General features: G+C 47.1%; 1 protein-coding gene and 1 long non-coding RNA gene across 6 annotated transcripts in view; one reads left to right on the forward strand and one right to left on the reverse strand.

Moving 5' to 3' along the window:
* CDK15 (cyclin dependent kinase 15) overlaps positions 1-10,714 on the reverse strand; it is a 98,552-nt gene extending 87,838 nt beyond the window's left edge. Inside the window, exon 1 of one of the 2 annotated variants that reach the window (XM_075608618.1) lies at positions 10,695-10,714. Coding sequence is in view for 1 of the 2 variants with exons in the window: in XM_075608617.1 (XP_075464732.1) it covers positions 2,195-2,240 (46 nt within the window). In the remaining variant the exon portion in view is untranslated. Of the gene's footprint in view, positions 1-2,194; positions 2,472-10,694 lie in introns of those variants that run through there. The other variant, XM_075608617.1, reaches the window with a different exon arrangement.
* Positions 378-15,624, forward strand: LOC142499373 (uncharacterized). Of its 4 annotated transcripts, XR_012802654.1 has the most exons (6): positions 378-582; positions 7,998-8,215; positions 9,440-9,509; positions 12,683-12,787; positions 14,108-14,193; positions 15,498-15,624. It is a non-coding gene; the product is annotated as an uncharacterized LOC142499373 (long non-coding RNA). The 4 variants fall into 4 exon arrangements; XR_012802655.1 differs by lacking the exon at positions 14,108-14,193 and having other exon boundaries at positions 392-582; XR_012802656.1 differs by lacking the exon at positions 12,683-12,787 and having other exon boundaries at positions 394-582.
* Positions 15,625-19,370: the final 3,746 nt, after the last annotated feature.

The following is a 19,370-nucleotide window of genomic DNA, read 5'->3' on the forward strand; positions in this document are numbered from 1 at the left end:
AGAAATTCAACTGGCCGACTATGTGGGGTTGCACCTTTACGTGGAAATGCACTTCTAAGGCGCTGTCCTTAGTGTGGCTTTATGGAGCTATTTATCAATGTATACAAGAAAAAGAAAAAAGCCCAAATGCAACATCCAAATGACAAAGTATATAGTTAAATACTTATCTGTTTGTCTTCTCATAAGTAAGGGTCATTTACTGTAGTTAAACTATTTGGCCAAAGCATTATAAGGCTAGGTCCTTGCTGCAGCCGGCGGCCGCGCCTCTCACCAGCCCCTTACTTCCTCCCTATGAGTCCCTGGTGCCTCCTCGCTTCCTGGCTCACTGCATACTGTGACGTGTCAGCCAGCAGTGGATACAACTGAATTGTGTTCCTGTGCGGCGACGCGTCACATGGTGCGCCAGGGAGCCAATGAAGAGGGGAGATCGACGTCAGGGGGTGGATCCTTCCCCAAAGTTCTCAGCTGTTTGGGTCCCGAAGAGAAGGAGGCAAGTAACGAACGGTTCAATCCTACAAAGGCAGCGACGGCACAGAGAAGATATTAACATTTGTATTCTGGCTGCTACACGAAACCTGACTTGTAAGCTTTGTATTCCAGACGAGCCTGCAACTTGAAGGCATCACCCATCTCACACACCAAAGGAACAATATTTACACATCCCAAGTGTTGGAGGCTCTGTGATACTCTGCCTCATTGTGCACTGCAGCTTGTTTATTTGCAGGAGAACACACAAGCCTCCCCACCCACCTGAATGCCTGAGCCGCGGTGCCCCTCCCCCCCCCCCCCGTCATGGCCGTGTGTCTAAGCCTGCAGCCACGTCATAACATAACCACATAGCAGGTCCTTACACTAACTGTCAATATTCTAATTTTTTGGAATTTGAATGTTGCATTGGGGCTTTTTGTTGTATACAGTACATTTGGTCACACCCAATAGCACTCCCTTTGATATGTATGTATGTATGTATGTATGTATGTATGTATGTGTATATATATATATATATATATATATATAAAATCAAAAACAAATAGTCAATACCGTTCTGTGACTAACTAAATGCTTTAATTTGTGCGAGCTTTCGAGATACACTGATCTCTTCTTCAGGCAACGTTACAATGTGTGTATATATGTATGTATATATATCTATATATCTATATATATATATATATATATATACACATAGTGGGTGTTGGGTTCAGAGTTTGCAAGGATTGTGTGTAAGCTATTTATCAAAGTGTAATTATTGTAATTATTGTAACTAGTGCAAAAACAACACAAGAATCTCTCTTCTCATTGATAATTCAGGTGTTGTTTTTTTTCAGCCAGTAAAGTCCAACCCCTTTAGCGTCAGATTGCAAGTCATTGGGTTGCAGTCCTTTCCGGCACCAGAGGGGTTAATAGCTCGCCCTCCAGTAGCTCAGAAGGGACACAAGAGAAAAGCAAAGGCCTCTCTTGTTCTAACAATGCTTGCTGCACAAAGGCCGGTTGCAAAGTACCCTAAAGTTATGCTGAAGGGACCTCTCGTGTTATGGATGAATACACCTGCTTGTATTCACCAAGAAACCCCAGAGACATGAATTCAATTTGCCAGCTATTATCCGGCCCCTTAAGGACATTCAACTATTCAATGCACCAAAGCATCACATAATTCCGCACGGCAGAGCTGGACGCAATTACGTTGTGTTGCACGACAAGTATGCAGCAGGCAACGTGACGCGGAATTTGGTCCACCGCAAGGAAAACAATTAACCATCTAATTAATGATCCAGACAATGACCTGCAATCCGTCCAGAACAGCCCTTTGAATTTTGATTACACCGCGGCTAAGATCCCGTTACGAAATACCGTTACTATCCGCGACGTTCATTTGCTGGACCATTTTGGCTCCGGGTAGCTTTTTACGGTCGCTCCTTTAACCCCTTCTCTGTGTGGGAGAGGCCATTAACAAATGCGTTTCAGGCCCCGCTGGCAGTGAAGGGGTTAATTAAAGCCACCCCCCTAAATAAAAAAATAATAATGATGGATATGCCTACCTGTCCCTAGCCCTTTTAACAACCATATTCCCCACTCAATTGAAATGGGACCGGGAGAGGAAGGGAGAAAATAGCTGCAAAGCTACGAGAATGGGAACGGTAACTTGCACTTGTGTGTCATCAGGCAGCTCTGTTTGGTTGGGAAAAGAGCGACTCACCCAGCCGACAGAAGGCCTCTGAGGCAGCCTCTCTTATGTTCTGCATGATGGACGCAGGGGAGAGAGAGGAGCAAGGAGCGATAAGCAGAGAGAAACACAGAGATGGAAAGAGAGGCAGGCAGCCGTGCTCATCACTGCGTTAGCTCTTGTGCGGAGAGGACTGGAAAGGATAGTGGCAGAATATGGGCACGGAAAGGGAGGAGAAGAAACGGAATCGGCTTCAGAACGCTCCACTGTGATGGTGATAAAGACTTGGCTGCAGCACACACAGCAATGAAAGGGAAGTGCAGCTAAGTGATGCTGAGCACATCTACCGCTTTACTGTATGTACAAACTCACACTAGTTGCTGCTTTTAAAGTAGCAGCCTGCTTTTGTGCATTCTTACTGAGAGACCTCTTCTTGCCCTTTCCAGCTGTTTATATTTTTAAATCTGATGCTTTATTCAGGAGATGTAAACATTTGAAATAATAAGTATTCGGGGGAGGGGGTGGGGGTTAAAATGGGGCTCTCCCCACAGCCCACTGCAGTTTAACAGTTACCATGGTAACCTCAGGAGCTAGAGATGAGGAAACTCGTAATTTTTAACACTGGAAAAAATTACAAAAAAAAAAGCAGGGCCTACTCAGGGTGCAAGATACTAATATCATATGAAATAAACTCATAGAGGCCTCTGATGAGTTTGCTGCTTTGACCGTCTGAGTGCGGGTGGGGCAGCGGCACTCGCGATCACGTGACCGCATCTTCCACTTCCGTTCCTATTCCTGTAAGATCGCGTTCTGCACTCCGAACATAATCTCCCCGACAATAACTAAGAAAATAGATTATTATGTATCTACAACATTAAGGATCCAGTGGGGTGACAGAACCAGGGCCGGCTTGATGCTGGTTCCATTGATGCCACTGCCACAAGCCCCACGGTTACAGAAGCCACGCGCTCATCACCACAACAATTAAACTGAATGCTGGGAAAGCGCGTGGGGCCTCTGTAAGTGTCTCTTGCCTCCTGCGGCATCTCCTCCTGCGGCATTGCGTTATTATGGCGCTATATTGCCATGATAAACCGAAGTCACATGGCGCGCGACATCATGACGCTGTGCAGTAGGAGACACGGCTTTGTAGAAGGTAAGAGGCACTGCCAAAACCCTACTATACCGAGCCCTGCAAAACTCCTAGCCGACCCTGGACAGACCCCACAACATAGTAGCTAAATCCTTGGGCACCCAAAGGGTTAGGAAAACTAATATACAGGCAGTCCTCGTTTTACAACGCTTCGCTTTACAACGAATGGCTTATCCAACGCTGTGCAGTGCATACCTATATTCATTTTTACAAGGCCAAAATGGCTTATCCAACGCTCTTACAACGCTTTGCAACGTTGTGTATGTGTGTATATATATATACACATTCACATAAACAACGTTGCAAAGCGTCGTAAGAGCGTATAGATATAATATTATACTATATAATATTATATTATACTATATAATATATTATTTGTTATGTTATATTATATATATAATACAGTATATACACTATATAATTTATGTGTGTGCTGCATATCTTGTTGCCTGCATAAAATATTTGGTGTATTTTAGTGTTAAAAATGCCTTCAGGAACGGAACCTTTCATTTAAACAGCGTTCCTATGGGAAACCGTGTTTCGCTTTACAACGTTTCGCTTTACAACGTCATTTTGAGTAACGCATTGCGTCGGATAACCGAGGACTGCCTGTATTCAAAAAGGGCCATTTTTTGGTTTTCATATCATAAATATACCACACACCTGAATTATGTAAAGAAACAAAGTTGAGATGATCCATCAATGAATGTTCACCTCCTTGTGTGCTTCAACCAGTGTACTCCATAAACAGGGGTGACTAACCAAACTACTGAATTGTGTACAGCACAGTATGTCAGCGCTATATAAGAAAACATATATATTATATTGTATAAAGTGAACAATGCAGTTGTCTTTACTTAAGGCAGCAATCCTGTGCACCACAATATTTCCAGCTCCCGGGACCCCCCAGGTTTCCGAGGAACTTGCTGTTGAAGTTAGTGTTTTTAAATCTCGGTCCATGGGAAACAGAATGGCCGGCAAATCTCGCAGGTCCCCGTAGGCCAATAGGAAGCTGCATCGTCATCCATTGTGGCTCCCTAAAGGGCGGCCATTTAAATCTCCCCTAGAGAAACCAGGAAGTAATCCCAGTAACTTCACCATTAAATATTTTGGGAACCAAGGGTTCCTGGGGCAGAAAATAACACAGGATCCACTGCTTCCCATACTGGTACAAGCAGAAAAAAACAGCAGGGGGAACACACCAAACCTAAAAAGGTATTGAAAAATGCATGTGGAGATTAGCACGTAATGGCAGCGCAGATCACCGACGTGTCAGTGATTTTCCATTTCAAAACACAGCTGCATTATTACTGCCACTTGGTCACCCAACCAGAAGGTGAAAGGGATTTTATTCTCATTATTTACGCCACTGACTGAGTGAAGAATTCTGGCGTCCTTTCTAGTGACTAAACATCTGCAAACAGGGCCTGTCACACGGCATATCTCACGGCATGTTGGCCTGGATCCATAGTAGGTCCATAGTGTTGATAAGCAAAGGTCAAAGTGTCATGGTACTAAGGGAGCCTGAGTACCAATATTATTTTTAACAAACCCAGAGCAACACTGCTTTTGTTTTTTGTTTTTACAAACTTCTTTTCTTTTTAACTTTGAATAAAATGTAGTGTATTTTGTTTTTGTTTTTAGATACAAAGCATTAAAAGCAACCTTGTCACTATCATTATAAAGAATTAGATTTATTCCAATAAAACTCTGTTCCCTTTCTATTTTAAGAGAATAAATATTACGTACACATTTTACACATTAGGTTAACGAGTTTAATTCTGGTGTTTAACAAATTGAGGTTTCTTGATACCCAGCAGAGGACCGTTACTTTTTTTATGGGACTCCAACCACTGCTGATGTGTTGTTGGCTGTTAACATCGCTATGGGCCAGAATTCGTGTGTCATCAATAAATAAAGCTTGCAAGATTTGCCCTAAGCAACGCTCAGCTGCAAAACAGGGCCAAAAAACAAAGCAATGTCTGTCATGGTGACTTGTACTCGTGATCTTGGGGCAAATTATTTTACCCCCTTGTTCCTTAATTAGTATATATCATAAAGTATCTTTCCTGGTAAATTACTGCATCTTAATATATAAATGTGAAGTTTGTGGGGTTGTAGATGTGGCCAATCAGATTCGTCCGTGGGTCTGCCCGCCCACCTGCGACTCTCATTGGCCAAGAGGTAAGCTCCACTGTGACACACACATAAACACACACAGACATTGGTCCCTGTGTCCGCCCCCACACGACTCTCATTGGCCAAAAGGTACAGTGACATCACTGACACACACCTACTTGACTGTCACACACTGACACTGACATACCATACCCCCAGAGAACCCCTGCGGAGTCCAAGGTAACTTTCATCCATCTCACACTGTCACCCCTATATCCACACACACTCACTGTCACCCCTGTGTACACACACACACTCACACCTGAGACCATGCTTCACACACACTCACACCTGAGACCATGCTCCACACACACTCACTGTCACCCCCGTTCACTCCCGTGTACACACACTCACAACTGAGACCAATAAAAACGGAAAAAACGCCTTCTTCACCTAATAAATACGGAAAATACGCCACCTAATAAAAACGCCTTCAGCTCCGCACACACGCCCGCACGGACCGCACGGACCGCACACACGCCCGCACGGACCGCACACTCGCCTGCCCGACACTCAATGCACACACGCCTGCCCGACACTCCCTGCACACACGCCTGCCCGACACTCCCGGTAGCCGCGCACACACCACACTCCCTGTAGCCGCGCACATTTTACTGTAGCCTTGCACGCCATAGCCTGCACCCTGTGCCACACACGGCCGCACAACACTCCCTGTAGCCTCCCTGAAGCCGCGCACAATTTACTGTTACCGCGCCAGCCATAGCCTGCACCCGGCCGACACTCCCTGTGCCACACACGGCCGCACCACATCCCCTGTAGCCGCGACCTCCACACCAAAAATCCATAATCACATTCACAATGTAAAACACCATTACACAAAATGTCCGCATTCAACTGCCTTTCCCCCTTCGCACTCTGAATTGGCATTACAAAATGGCCGCCCGTCTAGCCACGTTCACCTACGCAGTGTTAATTTACATTCACATTATAAAATGGCCGCCAGCCTATGGCTTATATTCGCATTGGGCCTTCATGATTGCCTTCACGTTCAATACATCTACAGCTTTAACACTTACGGCGCCGCACAGGACTGCGGGGGGGGGGCGGGGCCTGCGCTTGAGAAAGGCGCCGCATGGGACTGCGGGGGCGGGGGGGCGGGGCCTGCTCCCGAGAAAGGCGTCGCACGGGACTGCGGGGGGTTGGGGCCTGCGTCCGAAAAAGGCGCCGCAAGGAACTGTGGGGGGGGGGGGGGCGGGGACTGCGGGGGGGGGGGGGCTGCACCCGAGAAAGCCACCGCTGAGCGCTGCACGGGACTGAGACCTCTGTGTGTGTGTCACTGTTTGTGTGTGTGTGTGTCACTATTTGTGTGTGTGTGTGTGTCTCTCACTGTTTGTGTGTGTGTGTGTGACACTTTGTGTGTGTTTGATACTGTGTGTGTGTGTGTGTGTGTGTGTGACACTGTGCCCCCCCTCCTGTCCACTGTCCCCACCCCCCCTCCTGTCCACTGTCCCCACCCCCCTCCTGTCCACTGTACCCACCCCCCCTCCTGTCCATTGTACCCCCCCCTCCTGTCCACTGTCCCCAACCCCCCCTCCTGTCCACTGTCCCCACCCCCCCTCCTGTCCACTGTCCCCACCCCCCCTCCTGTCCACTGTCCCCACCCCCCCTCCTGTCCACTGTCCCCCCCCTCCTGTCCACTGTCCCTCCCTCTGGGGGGGGGGGGGACGACGGAGAAAGAGGGGGAGCACAGAAATAGGGGGAGAGGAGGTAGCAAGAAATTTAACTCACGGGCAACGCCGGGTATATCAGCTAGTCTTAAATAAAACAAATGTGAGTGTACTATGTGTGGTATGTAATAAAAGCAGCGCAAGGCCAGTTAGGGGGTAATTCTATACATGCGATGCGGCCAGTCGCCATGGTTTTGGGCGGCAATCTCCATTGGCATGTATGGGGGTTCTTTGTCCGAAAACAGCTGCTTCGACATATATACAATAAATTCCTTAACCTGTAAACCCTGATACTGCCGAACTGGTGCTAACACATTGACTTCAATAGGGCCTTCCATGTGATAGCGCCGGATCGGCACAATCACCGTTTACAGGATAACGGCCTTAGATGTTTAGCAGCCAATTAATTTACAAGCTGTGATGTTGACAGAAGCAGGTGTGATAAATACTCCCAATGTAAAAATAAAAAAAAGGGAGTTTACATTTTAATTAGCAACCAACACACTGGAAAGTGTGAAGCCACATAGTGATAATGTAGTTTAAAGCTATAATTACACATCATACCTTTGTATTTGTCTTGCAGAAAAGGGCGTCTATTTTCCATGTTTAATGGAGTGAGAGGGTATAAAAAAAATAAAAGAAGTAGGGGGGGAAGGGAGAAGAGATGGGGGGGAGAAGAGGGGGGAAATGTTTGCAAGGTAGTAAGAACAGGCACACAGTAAACATATCAAACTTAAACATCAGTCTCTAATATTAACATTGGTTAAAAAACAAAAAGAGCAGTGAATCATTAACACAATATTTATTTCACACACAGATTGCATAACCCAGGGCCCGAAGTAGCCTCCGCCACTGTAACCCCACCAAGTAGGTGCAACCTGTCCCTACTATTTTCCTTTGATGTGATACTGTAATAATCCATTTTCACATAACTACATAGTTAACATCTCTCTGGAGGGAAAATCTTCCGGAATAGCAGTTACCCACGGGAGCCAGACGCTGATTAACTGACTTGTGGAATTATTCAATATTGCGGTAAGTTTCTCCATTTCCAAAACATGTATCACTCTATCAGTAAAAGTTCTGAGAGGGGAGGATCACCCTGTTTCCAATGTGTGTATGAATATGTTTATTTATATAGCGCCGACAGTGTACTCAGCGCCTTACAAAGACAACGCAGTACAGGGAATTATAATAATACAGTAAGCGCAGCAAAGTGAGACAATAGGAAAGGAAATCCCTGCCCCGGAGAGGTTACAATCTAAGTGGTATGTTGGAAGACTTAGGCTGGGGCCATAGAGAGGTGAGAAGTTCCGAGCCGCGCTGACGCTGAGGCTCGCCTGCTGAAATCTGCGCGATTTAATGCCCATGCAGGCGAGCCAGCGGGCGAGATCGGAGGCTGGGGGAGACTGAGGGAGGCGGGGTAGTGACGTCGCTGGGCCAATCGCCCGCGACGCACCGACGTCAACGTCACGGCGCTGACGTCACAGCGCCGTGACGTTGACGCTGCTCCGCGCTGATTGGATGTTTTCAGCCGACAGCGCGCTGAAAAACAGCTTGGCTGTCGGCTGAAAAATCCAGCGCCCCCGCACGCCTGTGGGCCCTCTCTCAAGGCATCCTCATTGAGGATGCAGGGGCTCAGCGCGGCCTGTCCTTCTATGGACTCGGCCTTACAGAGACAGCAGGTGAGGGAATAAGTGCAGTAGATGGCAGTGCTTGGTCACAATGGTTAGTAGGAATGATTGTGGGTGTGTCACAGTAGCCATGAGTCTAGGCTATTGGGATGCTTCTTTTGAGAGGTGAGTTTTAAGGCTGGTCGGTGATATGGAGAGTAATTGTGCATTTAGTTGCTGTTAATAAATGTGATAAAAGCTTGGTTAATTTGTAGGAGACATCTGGAATAGACCTGACGAAGACCGGCATCATTGGGTCTGCTGGAATCACCACTTCCATAACCTGTCTAATTTGGGACAAAATAATTATTTTAGGACAGGCCCACATAATTTGGAGTTACCGTATGTGCCTCTTGATCCACAATTTCTCCAACACTGAGCGCTGGCTCCTTATGAATGTGAGTCAATCTATTTGGGGTCAGATACCACCGCATCAGTATCTTGTGTACCTGTTCTTTTGAACTATTGTACAAATTGAGGAACTTGATGCAGCGTTAAGAATGTCCTCCCAATCATCTGTTCAAATTTCCGTCCCCACACCTCTTTCCCATAAAGTCATATATTTTTGTTTTTCGTTTATCTTTAGAGTTGAGGATGGAGCAAGAAGCCGAGATCAGCCCTATCTGGTGTTTAGAGTACAAAGTCTGTTGAAGACAGTAAGTTGTTTGTATTTGAGAGGTCTAAACACTTAGAGAGTATAAAATGTTTCACCTGATTCTATCGAAAGACTTCCTTCCGGGAGATGTTATATTTTTCTTGAATTTCTTCAAAGGATTTAAGTCTACCTAGTGATACTAGGTCTCGACTCTTAAGATGCTATAGTTGAAGACCTGGAGAGAATTCTGCGTTCCTCCATAGAGGGGTCATCAATGAAGGGAAACCTGTAAGGTTCTTAATTTTTTCCCACGAGTCCCAAACTACTAGCGTTAGTGCAATTACCAGGTGTTTGTAGACTTCTTTGGGCCTTTTGCCCCTAGGGATCCAGAAAAGGGAATTCAATTATTAATTAGGGATTTCTAAAGATTCAATCTCCACCCATCTTGTTGTTTTAGGGGGCCTGTGCCAAGCCAGTAGGTGGCTCAGCTATGCTGCCGTAAAGTATATCTTAGGGGAAGGGAGGGCCAAGCCATGTCCATCATAGGCTGAGTTCAGACAGGCTGCGATGTGACGTGTGCGTCGCACTTTCGCCACTCTTTCACTTTGGTGGGAGTTTTCAAACTGAAAACGACCCCCGGCGGCGAAGTACAGCGCTGACGCCGCTGCACTTGAAGAAGACAACTGAAGTTGTGATTTCAAGCGGCAGCCGCGTCACGTGTACTTTGCAGCCAATCACAAACACACACACAGTTTGTTTTTTTTAAGTCCCGCCTCCAATCGCATCATTCTGTCTGCTCGGGATGAGTTAACAAACAACACACAGAACCCCAGCAAGCTCATTTTAGGAATCCCTGAGCCCCCACAAAATATATCTTATATCTATAAGTCTGAAAAAATGTTTGTGTGTATTTCTGTCCCACAGCTCATTGGCCTGCGGGGTGGGGTGACGTCACAGCCACGCCTACGCAGGCCGTGACAGTCACACCACACTCACACCGCGTGCGCCTCTGGACCGACCCGCACTCACCAGCCGCCTCTCACCCCTGCGCCGCACTCACCACCCCGCCGCACTAACCGCACTCACGCCGACACCGCCTCTCACATCACGCCGCCGCCTTCCACCCGCCCACTCGGCTCTTCTCCGCCGGGAGCACCGGGGGGGGGGAGGGGAACAAGAAGCCAGCACCCGCCGCCTCCCACCTCTCACCCCTGCGCCGCACTCACCACCCCTGCGCCGCACTCACCACCCCTGCGCCGCTCTCACCACCGCCTCCCGCCCGCCGACATGCCACCGGACTCATGCCGACGCCACCTCTGACATCACGCCGCCGACTTCCGCCCGCCCACTCGGCTCTTCTCCGCTGGGAGCGCCGGGGAGGGGGAGGGGAATAAGAAGCCAGTGGTGAGGCCATGCCGGGGACCTGCGACCGGGTAGCAGCACCCCCCCCCCCCCCCAAATCAGCAGCTCTGCGTGGGGGGGGAAGAGTCAGGACAAACACAGCCTCCCCGTGTCCCCCTTCCTCCACGTGTCCCCCTTCCTCCACACATAAACTGACTGCCCCACACACACACTGACTGCCCCACACACACACTGACTGCCCCACACACACACTGACTGCCCCACACACACACACTGACTGCCTGACACACACACTGACTGCCTAACACACCTGACACACACACACTGACTGACTGACGCACACACACACATTGACTGCCGCACACACACACTGACTGCCGCACACACACACTGACTGACGCACACACACTCACTGACGCGCAAACACACACTGACTGACGCGCAAACACACACTGACTGGACGACGCACACATACACACACACACACACACACTGACTGGCACGCTCACACTGACTGACACGCACACATACTCACACTGACTGGCGCACACACACACACACACACTGACTAACGCGCACACACACACTGACTGACGACGCACACATAGACACTGACTGACGCGCACACACGCACACACTGACTGGCTGACGCACACACTCACTGACTGAAGTGCACACACTGACTGACATGCACACACACACTCAATGACACGTGCCCACACACACTGCCTGACGTGCCCACACACACTGCCTGACGCGCACACACTTTGTCTGACGCACACACACACAAACACACACACTGCATGAAGCTGTAAAGGGGGGAGCTGTAAAGGGTGGGGGAGAATGGATTGATATGAACGGGGGACAAACAGAGAGGGGGAGACGGGAAGAGAGAGGGGAGGGGATAGAGGGGAGAGGAGGGAGAGAGAGGGGGGGACAGAGAGAGGGGAAGGGACAGAGAGAGAGGGGGAGGGGGAAGAGAGGCGGGGACAGGGAGAGGGGAGGGAGGGGAGAGTGGCGAGGGGACAGATAGAGGGGGAAGAGAGCGAGGGGGGGGAGGGGAGAGAGGGAAGGGGTAGAGAGGGGTGGAAGGGAGAGAAATAGAGAGGGGGAGGGGGGAGAGAGAGGGGAGCGGGAACATTACATCCCAGGCAACGCCGCGTATATAAGCTAGTATGTATATAAGTGTCAAAAAGGAGAGCTACTGAGCATGGCAAATGTATACAACAAGCGATAGAGAAGCCCAATGCTACATCCAATATGACAAAAATACACAGTAAAATACTTATATATTCTCTTGAAAAAGGGTCATTTAGTTTAACCCTTTGGCCAAAGCATTGTAAGCCTGCGAGCCACGACAAGGCAGACCCAGTTCGCAGGTCCTTACACTACCAGATAAAATACTAATATACCTCTATTAGGAGGGAGAAAGACCAACACTGGATCTATATCCACATATATACATATATATTTTGTGGGGGCTCAGGGGTTCCTAAAATGAGCTTTGTGGGGTTCTGTGTGTTGTTTGTTAACTTATTTTCAGCTGTCTCAGCTGTTGGAGGTTAGTGGCTCCTCCTTCCCAGGTTCAAAGCTCGCCCCCCTCCCCACTTCCCAAGTCAGCAGGTCTTTTTCATTCTACTGAATATAGATCCAATGTTGGTCTTTCTCCCTCCAAATAAAGGTAAATGAGAAGTGTAATCCTAATAGAGGTATATTAGTATTTTATCTGGTAGTGTTAGGACCTGCGAACTGGGTCTGCCTTGTCGTGGCTCACAGGCTTACAATGCTTTGGCCAAAGGGTTAAACTAAATGACCCTTTTTCAAGAGAATATATAAGTATTTTACTGAGTATTTTTGTCATATTGGATGTAGCATTGGGCTTCTTTGTCGCTTGCTGGGGATGAGCACACATCGCCCAGCAGAGAGGAGCGGACGCGCGGTAGAATAGCAGGCTGTCTGAGTTCAGCCTTAGATGAGGTAAGTATACTGTTTTTAACACTTGATTGTTTGTGACCCCAGATAAACCTAAAGCTTTTTTCTGCATATCTTCTTATGCTCTTGGTGGAATGCGGATTGGGAGGGTATGAAAAATGTATAAAAATTTGTTAGGGTCTTCATCTTTACTGATGTTATTCTCCTGAACTATGAAATACAGTACCTATTTCATTCTTCTAAGTCTTTCTTCAGCATACAAGCAAAGAAGGGTGGGTAGCCGTGTGTGACGGTTCAGGGGATTCCTTCGCCTCCATGTGTCCCTGGCGCTGCGCTCCCTCCTGCCTCTCATGTCCCTTCCTTGCCTCCCTGTTCTGTTCTTCCATCCTCCTCCCACATCCGTCCCTCTGCGGCAGCCCCTGACGCTATCCCAGCGTCTGCGCGCGTTCCCCGCAGGGCACGTGCATCTTCTCAGTCTCCCGTTCCCCTCTACAGCACTCCCCACTCACGGTCTCCCTCTGCTCCCGCTCCGGTCCCCTTACCTCCTGCAGACTCTCCTCCGGTTCTCCTCCCGCCCTTGGCAGGTGCCCCTCCGCGCGCCTCTTGTCACAGCCTGTGCGCGCGCACTCTAACCTTCCAGAGTTCGCGCGCACACGCTCCTCTTGTAGGCCTTCCCAGACCCCTGGCTCCTCCTCTCATGCTGTACAGGCTATCTCCCTTTCTGACTCACCTGTCTCCTCCTCCTCTCTTTCTCACTTATCCCTGCTGCCTCTCACTTCACCTTCTGCTCCTCCTCTCTCTCCCATTGGTGTTCCCTCCTTTATAACCCCTGTCTGTCCTCTAACTCATTGCTCTGCATAGCAAGGAAAGCCAGCCGCGGCGATTTCGCTCCTAAGGTAAGTGATTAGTGTTAGCATTAGGCATTCATTTGAGGGGTTTTAGGGTAAGGGGTTAAACTTTTTATTGTAAGGGGTAAGATTAGGGGGTTAGGGTAGTGGATAAAGGTTAAGCTTTTTATGGTAAGGGGTAAGGTTAGGGAGTTAGGGTAAGGGGTTGTTAGGGGTTTTAGTGAAGGGTAAGCAGTTAAGGATTTTAAGGTAAAGATTAGCGTTAGCATTGGGGTTAAGATTAGGGGTTAACGGGTTAGGGTAAGGAGTTACGGTTAAGGGTTTTTAGGGTAAGGTTAGGGGGTTACCTTAGTGGTGAAATCGCTCGGCAGCTAAACTGCGGCGCTGGAAGGCCTACAGCAAAGTGGCAGCGGCGAAATGTCCTAGACCATATCTTACTGTATATTTCGTTATCTACATTGATTAATGAGATGGGGGCGATAATTAATGCAATAATTGTGGTCCATCCCTGGCTTAGGTATTACTGACATCTGTGCTTTTAACATAGAAGGAGGGATGGTCTTCCCACTTAGAAAAGGGTTAACGAATCTAAGTAGAAATGGGGTAAGTTGGGCTCTAAATGTCTTGTAATACATATTTGAGAGGTTGTTCGGGCTCGACGTCTTGCAGGTTTCGAGGACTTTTATAACAACTAATAATTCCTTCATTGAGACTTTTTTGTTCAATAATGCCCTGTCTGCCAATAAGGCATTTAAATATATCTCTATTCTCTTGTAAAATGTGGCCTTGTTTTGTTTGTGGATGTTTTTTAGATTGTATTGTGGAGTAAAAATCTATAAACTCATTTTCAAACAGCATGGGATCATATGAAATTGAACCACTTTTCAACCTAATAGACTTTATTTAAGAAGATGAAATGACTTTCTGAAGTTTGTGTGCTTGCTGCCTGCCTGCCTTGTTTCCTTTTTGGTAAAACAATTGTTCTATCCATTTTATTGTTCTTTCTGCTTGATCAATTTGGAGAATCTTAAGGTCATCTCTGAATTTTGAGCACATTTGGATAATTTTTCTTAGATGTGTTAGCCTTGTGTAAAGATTCTGCTTTTTGTAGATTTTCAGTTCAATTAGAGACCAACGTTTCTTTTTGTCTTTAAAAAAAAAAAAAAAAAGGGAACAAAGCAATTATCTTACCCATCAATTATCTTACCCCTCGTGCAACCTTTTTGGGCTTCCCATGGTCAAGGGCATACCTGTTGTTTCATTCATTAAAAAAAACTCTCTTCAATGTTGTGTTAAGTCTTCCACTGTGGAAGAATCTCTAAGTAGGGAGTCATTTAACTTCCACAATGGTCTAGCCAATGAGGGTGTAAGGTTTTTGAGGGTACATTCAATAGAAGCATGGTCTGACCAAGTGATCGGATTAACAAAGGAAGAGGAGACCTCTAGTCCTAATGCGGAGTAAATCAAAAAGTAGTCTATTCTGGAAGAGCTCAGATGTGGTGCTGAGTAGAAAGTGTACTACCTATCTTTGGAATGTGGAAGCCTTCAGATATCACATGTTGACAGATCTTGCGTATGCCCTAATAAATTATTTGGGCTACCGGGAGGTTACTCCTTTTGTATTTTTTGTTGGGCCTCTGATTTATCTAGTTTTGGATTACATACCAAGTTGAAATCCTCACCTAAGGTTATTCTCCGTTCTGAGAATTCCGCTAGTAAGGGAATCAATTTCAGGAAAAACTGTGGTTGCCATCATTAGGCGCGTACACAGTGGCTGAAATGACCAGTGTAGAGCCCAATTTTCCCTTGAGTAACAGGTAACAAACATCCCTGTCAGACTTACTTTCATCAAGTGAAAATGGTACAGACTTATGGATCATAATCTCTACCCCCCATTTTTTTGATAGGTGCTGATGCACAGAAAACAGATGAGAAGAACCCTATCATACAACATGGGCTGATGTCGGCTTCTGAAGTGCATTTCCTGTAAAAACACAATGTCAAATGTATTTCTATAAAAATCTTGTAATGCTATTTTCTGTTTTCTCTGGTTATTTAAGCCTGTAATTTTGTCAAGCAAATTTCTACATATCTGCAGCAACAACAATTGTAATAACATTTTGTGATACATGAGTTGCTTGGGTATAGTGGAATCTTATTCTTGGGGAGGAGAAGGATTAAAACGAGGTTTCAATCCCAGATCTTCAATTGCCCGATCTTCTTTTGGATTCTGCACTATTGTTACCGAATCATCTTTCCAGAGCACCAATTTAATGGGGAAACCCCAGAGATATTTTATCTGGATTCTCTCTCAGGATTTTAGTGATGTGTTTCAAATCCTCTATTTTTGCTACAGTTGTGGGTGCTAAATCATTGACAATTTGTAGCTGGTTCCCTCAAAGTCTTTATGGGACTTGGACCGAGTTATAGAGAGAATAGCCTCCACCATGGTATAATAGTGTAATCTTGCAATCACATCCCTCATTTTGTTGGGGCCCCTGTGTCTTGGCCCCAAAGCCTTGTGGATTCTGTCCATAAGCAACTTGCCATTAGGTTGGTCTGGAAGAAGTGTTTTGAGTAGCCTACTGGCAAAATCTGTCAGTTTCTGGTAGGACACTTTTGGGGATGTTTCTGTACCTCAGATTGTTCTGTCTGGTACGGCTCTCTAGATCAGCGGTGCGCGGCTCACTTACCCGGCTTCCGTGTCCACTCGTCTCCATGACAACGCAGCGTCAAATGACGCAGTGGGGCAATGTGACGTCTTATGACCCGCGGTGTCATTTGATGCCCGTTGACATGGAGACGCAGCATCAAATGAGGCTGTGGGTCACGTGATGTCACATGATCACGAGGCGTCATTTGACGTTGCAGGTGGCACGACACAAGGGGGGAGCAGGCAAGGGGGGCGCAGCGCAGGAAGTTTGCGCACCCCTGCTCTAGATCTTCGTAGGCCTCAGCTAGTGTGTTAGGCTGCGGTCCCAGTCAGCACTGTTGCATGCGTGCCCAGCAGGGAGGCGGCGATTGCACAGCGCTTAACCGCGATCTGCGGATAGAGGCAGAGATTGCGACGGGAGGAGGCGTGGCGGGGGGTTTGCAGGGGCGTGGCCATGGCCTCCCACGGCTGGTTCACCCTCATTGGCTGAACCGTCGGGGGGGGGGGCGTGGCCACGCCTCTGTCGCAAGTACAATTTTTTTTGTATTTGCAAAAACTTGCAGTAAAGCGCGGCTGCACGTTCAGTGTGAAGGTACTTGCTGGGCCCGGTTTGATTGGGGGGCAGTGCTTGTACGCACAGCGCACGTCGAGGCATGCGCTGTAGAAGGGACTGGGGTCGCAGCCTTATAGTGTAAGTGTAAGTCACCCACTTCTTTTTCCAGATCATTTGGGGCCTTTATGATGCCATCTACATTCCCCTCCACAGTCTGTGCATTCACATAGTCCTGTTACTTCTTGCTTCAATTCTGTTAAATCTCTGACTGGATTGTCCGCTTGATGCTTATCAGCAGGTCTTCAATATTTCCTTTAGTGAAGAGCAGGGACCTTTTCTCTGGATCAGCTTCAGAATGTAACTCCGACAGGGGTCTCTCTGCTCTCACGCATCGTGCCCTCGGAAAAAGTGCGACTTTTTAGTGCCTGGTGCGGAAGTTCCTACCCAGGATCATTGGAGCCTCATGATCAGGCCACCATCTTGAGCTCGCGCCACGTGCTCCTCCCTAAAAGCGTCTATTTTTATGTAACGTTGTAATAATGTCTCAATCTACTCAATACTACTAATACTCAAACTAAAATAAAAAGTCCCAAAGGTTCTATTATTATTTGGAGCAGGGGAGATATTTTGGGAGAGATGTATGAAAACGTGTGACTAGAAGTTTGTTGTGACGCATTGCTCCGGTTACTGCTTACGTCTGCGACAAATGTAAGAAAGTGTTTCTTAGGCCGCGCTTATAGTGCCGGCGACGTGACCGATGACCTCACCCGTAACTGTCGTCATTTGCAAAAGTTGTACTTGGGTTTTGGGCGACGTCGCTGGCTGCAAGGCCAGCGATGTCATAAAAGGGGAGGGCAGAGGCACGGAGAAGCTCTGTATTTTCTGCAAGGGGAGACCGTCGCCGAGAAAATCAAATAACAGTGACTACCAGATTTCTGGTAGCACTGTCGCCGTCACGTGCACTATAAGCGCACGTGACGGCGACAATGCATTTGTTTTGCCGCGACGGTGCCGTCACTGGCACTATAAGTGCAGCCCTACATTTGACGCAAATTGTTAGACACAGAAGTTTACGCCACCCCAGACCTGGCAGATTTATTTACACAAATACAAGAAAGTGACGCACAGAGTTACAGTTTGATAGATGTAATTATAATCATGTAACTCCTATTGTCACTCCCCAAATCACAAGCGGATACACAAAGTGCAAAACATGAAGCAAAGAACTTGCTACATTGATGCAAAGATGAAAGATAAAATAGCGCAATTTGTGTGTTTTGCTCCAATTTTGCCTCAATACATCACCCCCTTTGTATTCACCGTGATCATGTCAAACCATACAACACATATAACATTTTGTTTGTTTCTCATTTCTTTTTATATATAATTATTAACACATCAGTGCTCTCAAAGATATTACGTGTATGTGAATATATCTATATCAAGAATATCACTTGTGAGCACATTCACATGTCTTAGATAGGTCTGCAACCCTGCATTTCAACCATTATCACCTAGCATACAGTGCTTCCACTGCAACAAGGGATTCTGGGAAATGACATGAAAATGAGCACACAATGTGTCACCTTTTGCCTGAAATCCATATACATGGAGCACATATAAAGTAAGCAAATAAACCTATACAAATTGAGTAGACAGCACTCAATATCAATTTAATTATGAATGTGCAGGGTGCAAACGGAACCAGGAAGACCCAAATTCCCCCACAACTAATAGTCAAAAAATAAAGTTCCAGCACTCTCTGACTCAGAGAAAATACAATAATGTGGGTTATGCCAAAATAATAAGTGGTTTAATATATACACAAGATAACACTTGGAGTGATGCGGCGCAAATGCAAAAACACGAATAATACAAATATGGTGATTGGGGTGAACAATATAGGGATAGGGAGTGGGAAAACACAAAGTAAGGAGAGTGGGGACAGCACAAACAAGGGGGAGGTAATCAGGGGGGCAACGTTTTGGGGGGATACCCCTTCCTCAGGCCCATTCCCTCAGGTCTAAAAAGACCACAAGGTACTTCCCTTAAGGGGAACGCATGCGCACCATCTCCCATCAGCGTGGGACCACACTGAACTGTCCTGACGTTGCTGCGCATGCTCAGGACTGAGGTGAGAGCGCGCTATTGCATGTAGTTGCCGGGGATAGACACTGATATCTCCCGATCACCACAGCTCAGAGGACTGACTAATCTGTGTGCTGAGTGGTGCTCATTGGAACGCCCTGATGACGTCATCGTGAGGTGGTCTTTATTTACCCAGGTACACAGGATCCCAGTCAGTAGCGCACCAGGGAAAGGAGAGGGAGAAAGAGAGACTTGTGGTCATTCAAACGGATGGTTTGATTCACTGCATTTTCTCTGGTGTACTCAGAATTTGCTTGTTTGAGCTTTGTATTTGCATTTTGTTGCTCTTTGAGTGCTGCTCTGGTTATTGGCGTGTCAGGGTTAAGGGAAGTACCTTGTGGTCTTTTTAGACCTGAGGGAATGGGCCTGAAGAAGGGGTATCCCCCCAAAACGTTGCCCCCCTGATTACCCTCCCCCTTGTTTGTG

Source organism: Ascaphus truei, chromosome 7 (genome assembly GCF_040206685.1).
Source record: "Ascaphus truei isolate aAscTru1 chromosome 7, aAscTru1.hap1, whole genome shotgun sequence".
In the NCBI taxonomy this organism is placed as follows: Eukaryota; Metazoa; Chordata; class Amphibia; order Anura; family Ascaphidae; genus Ascaphus; species Ascaphus truei.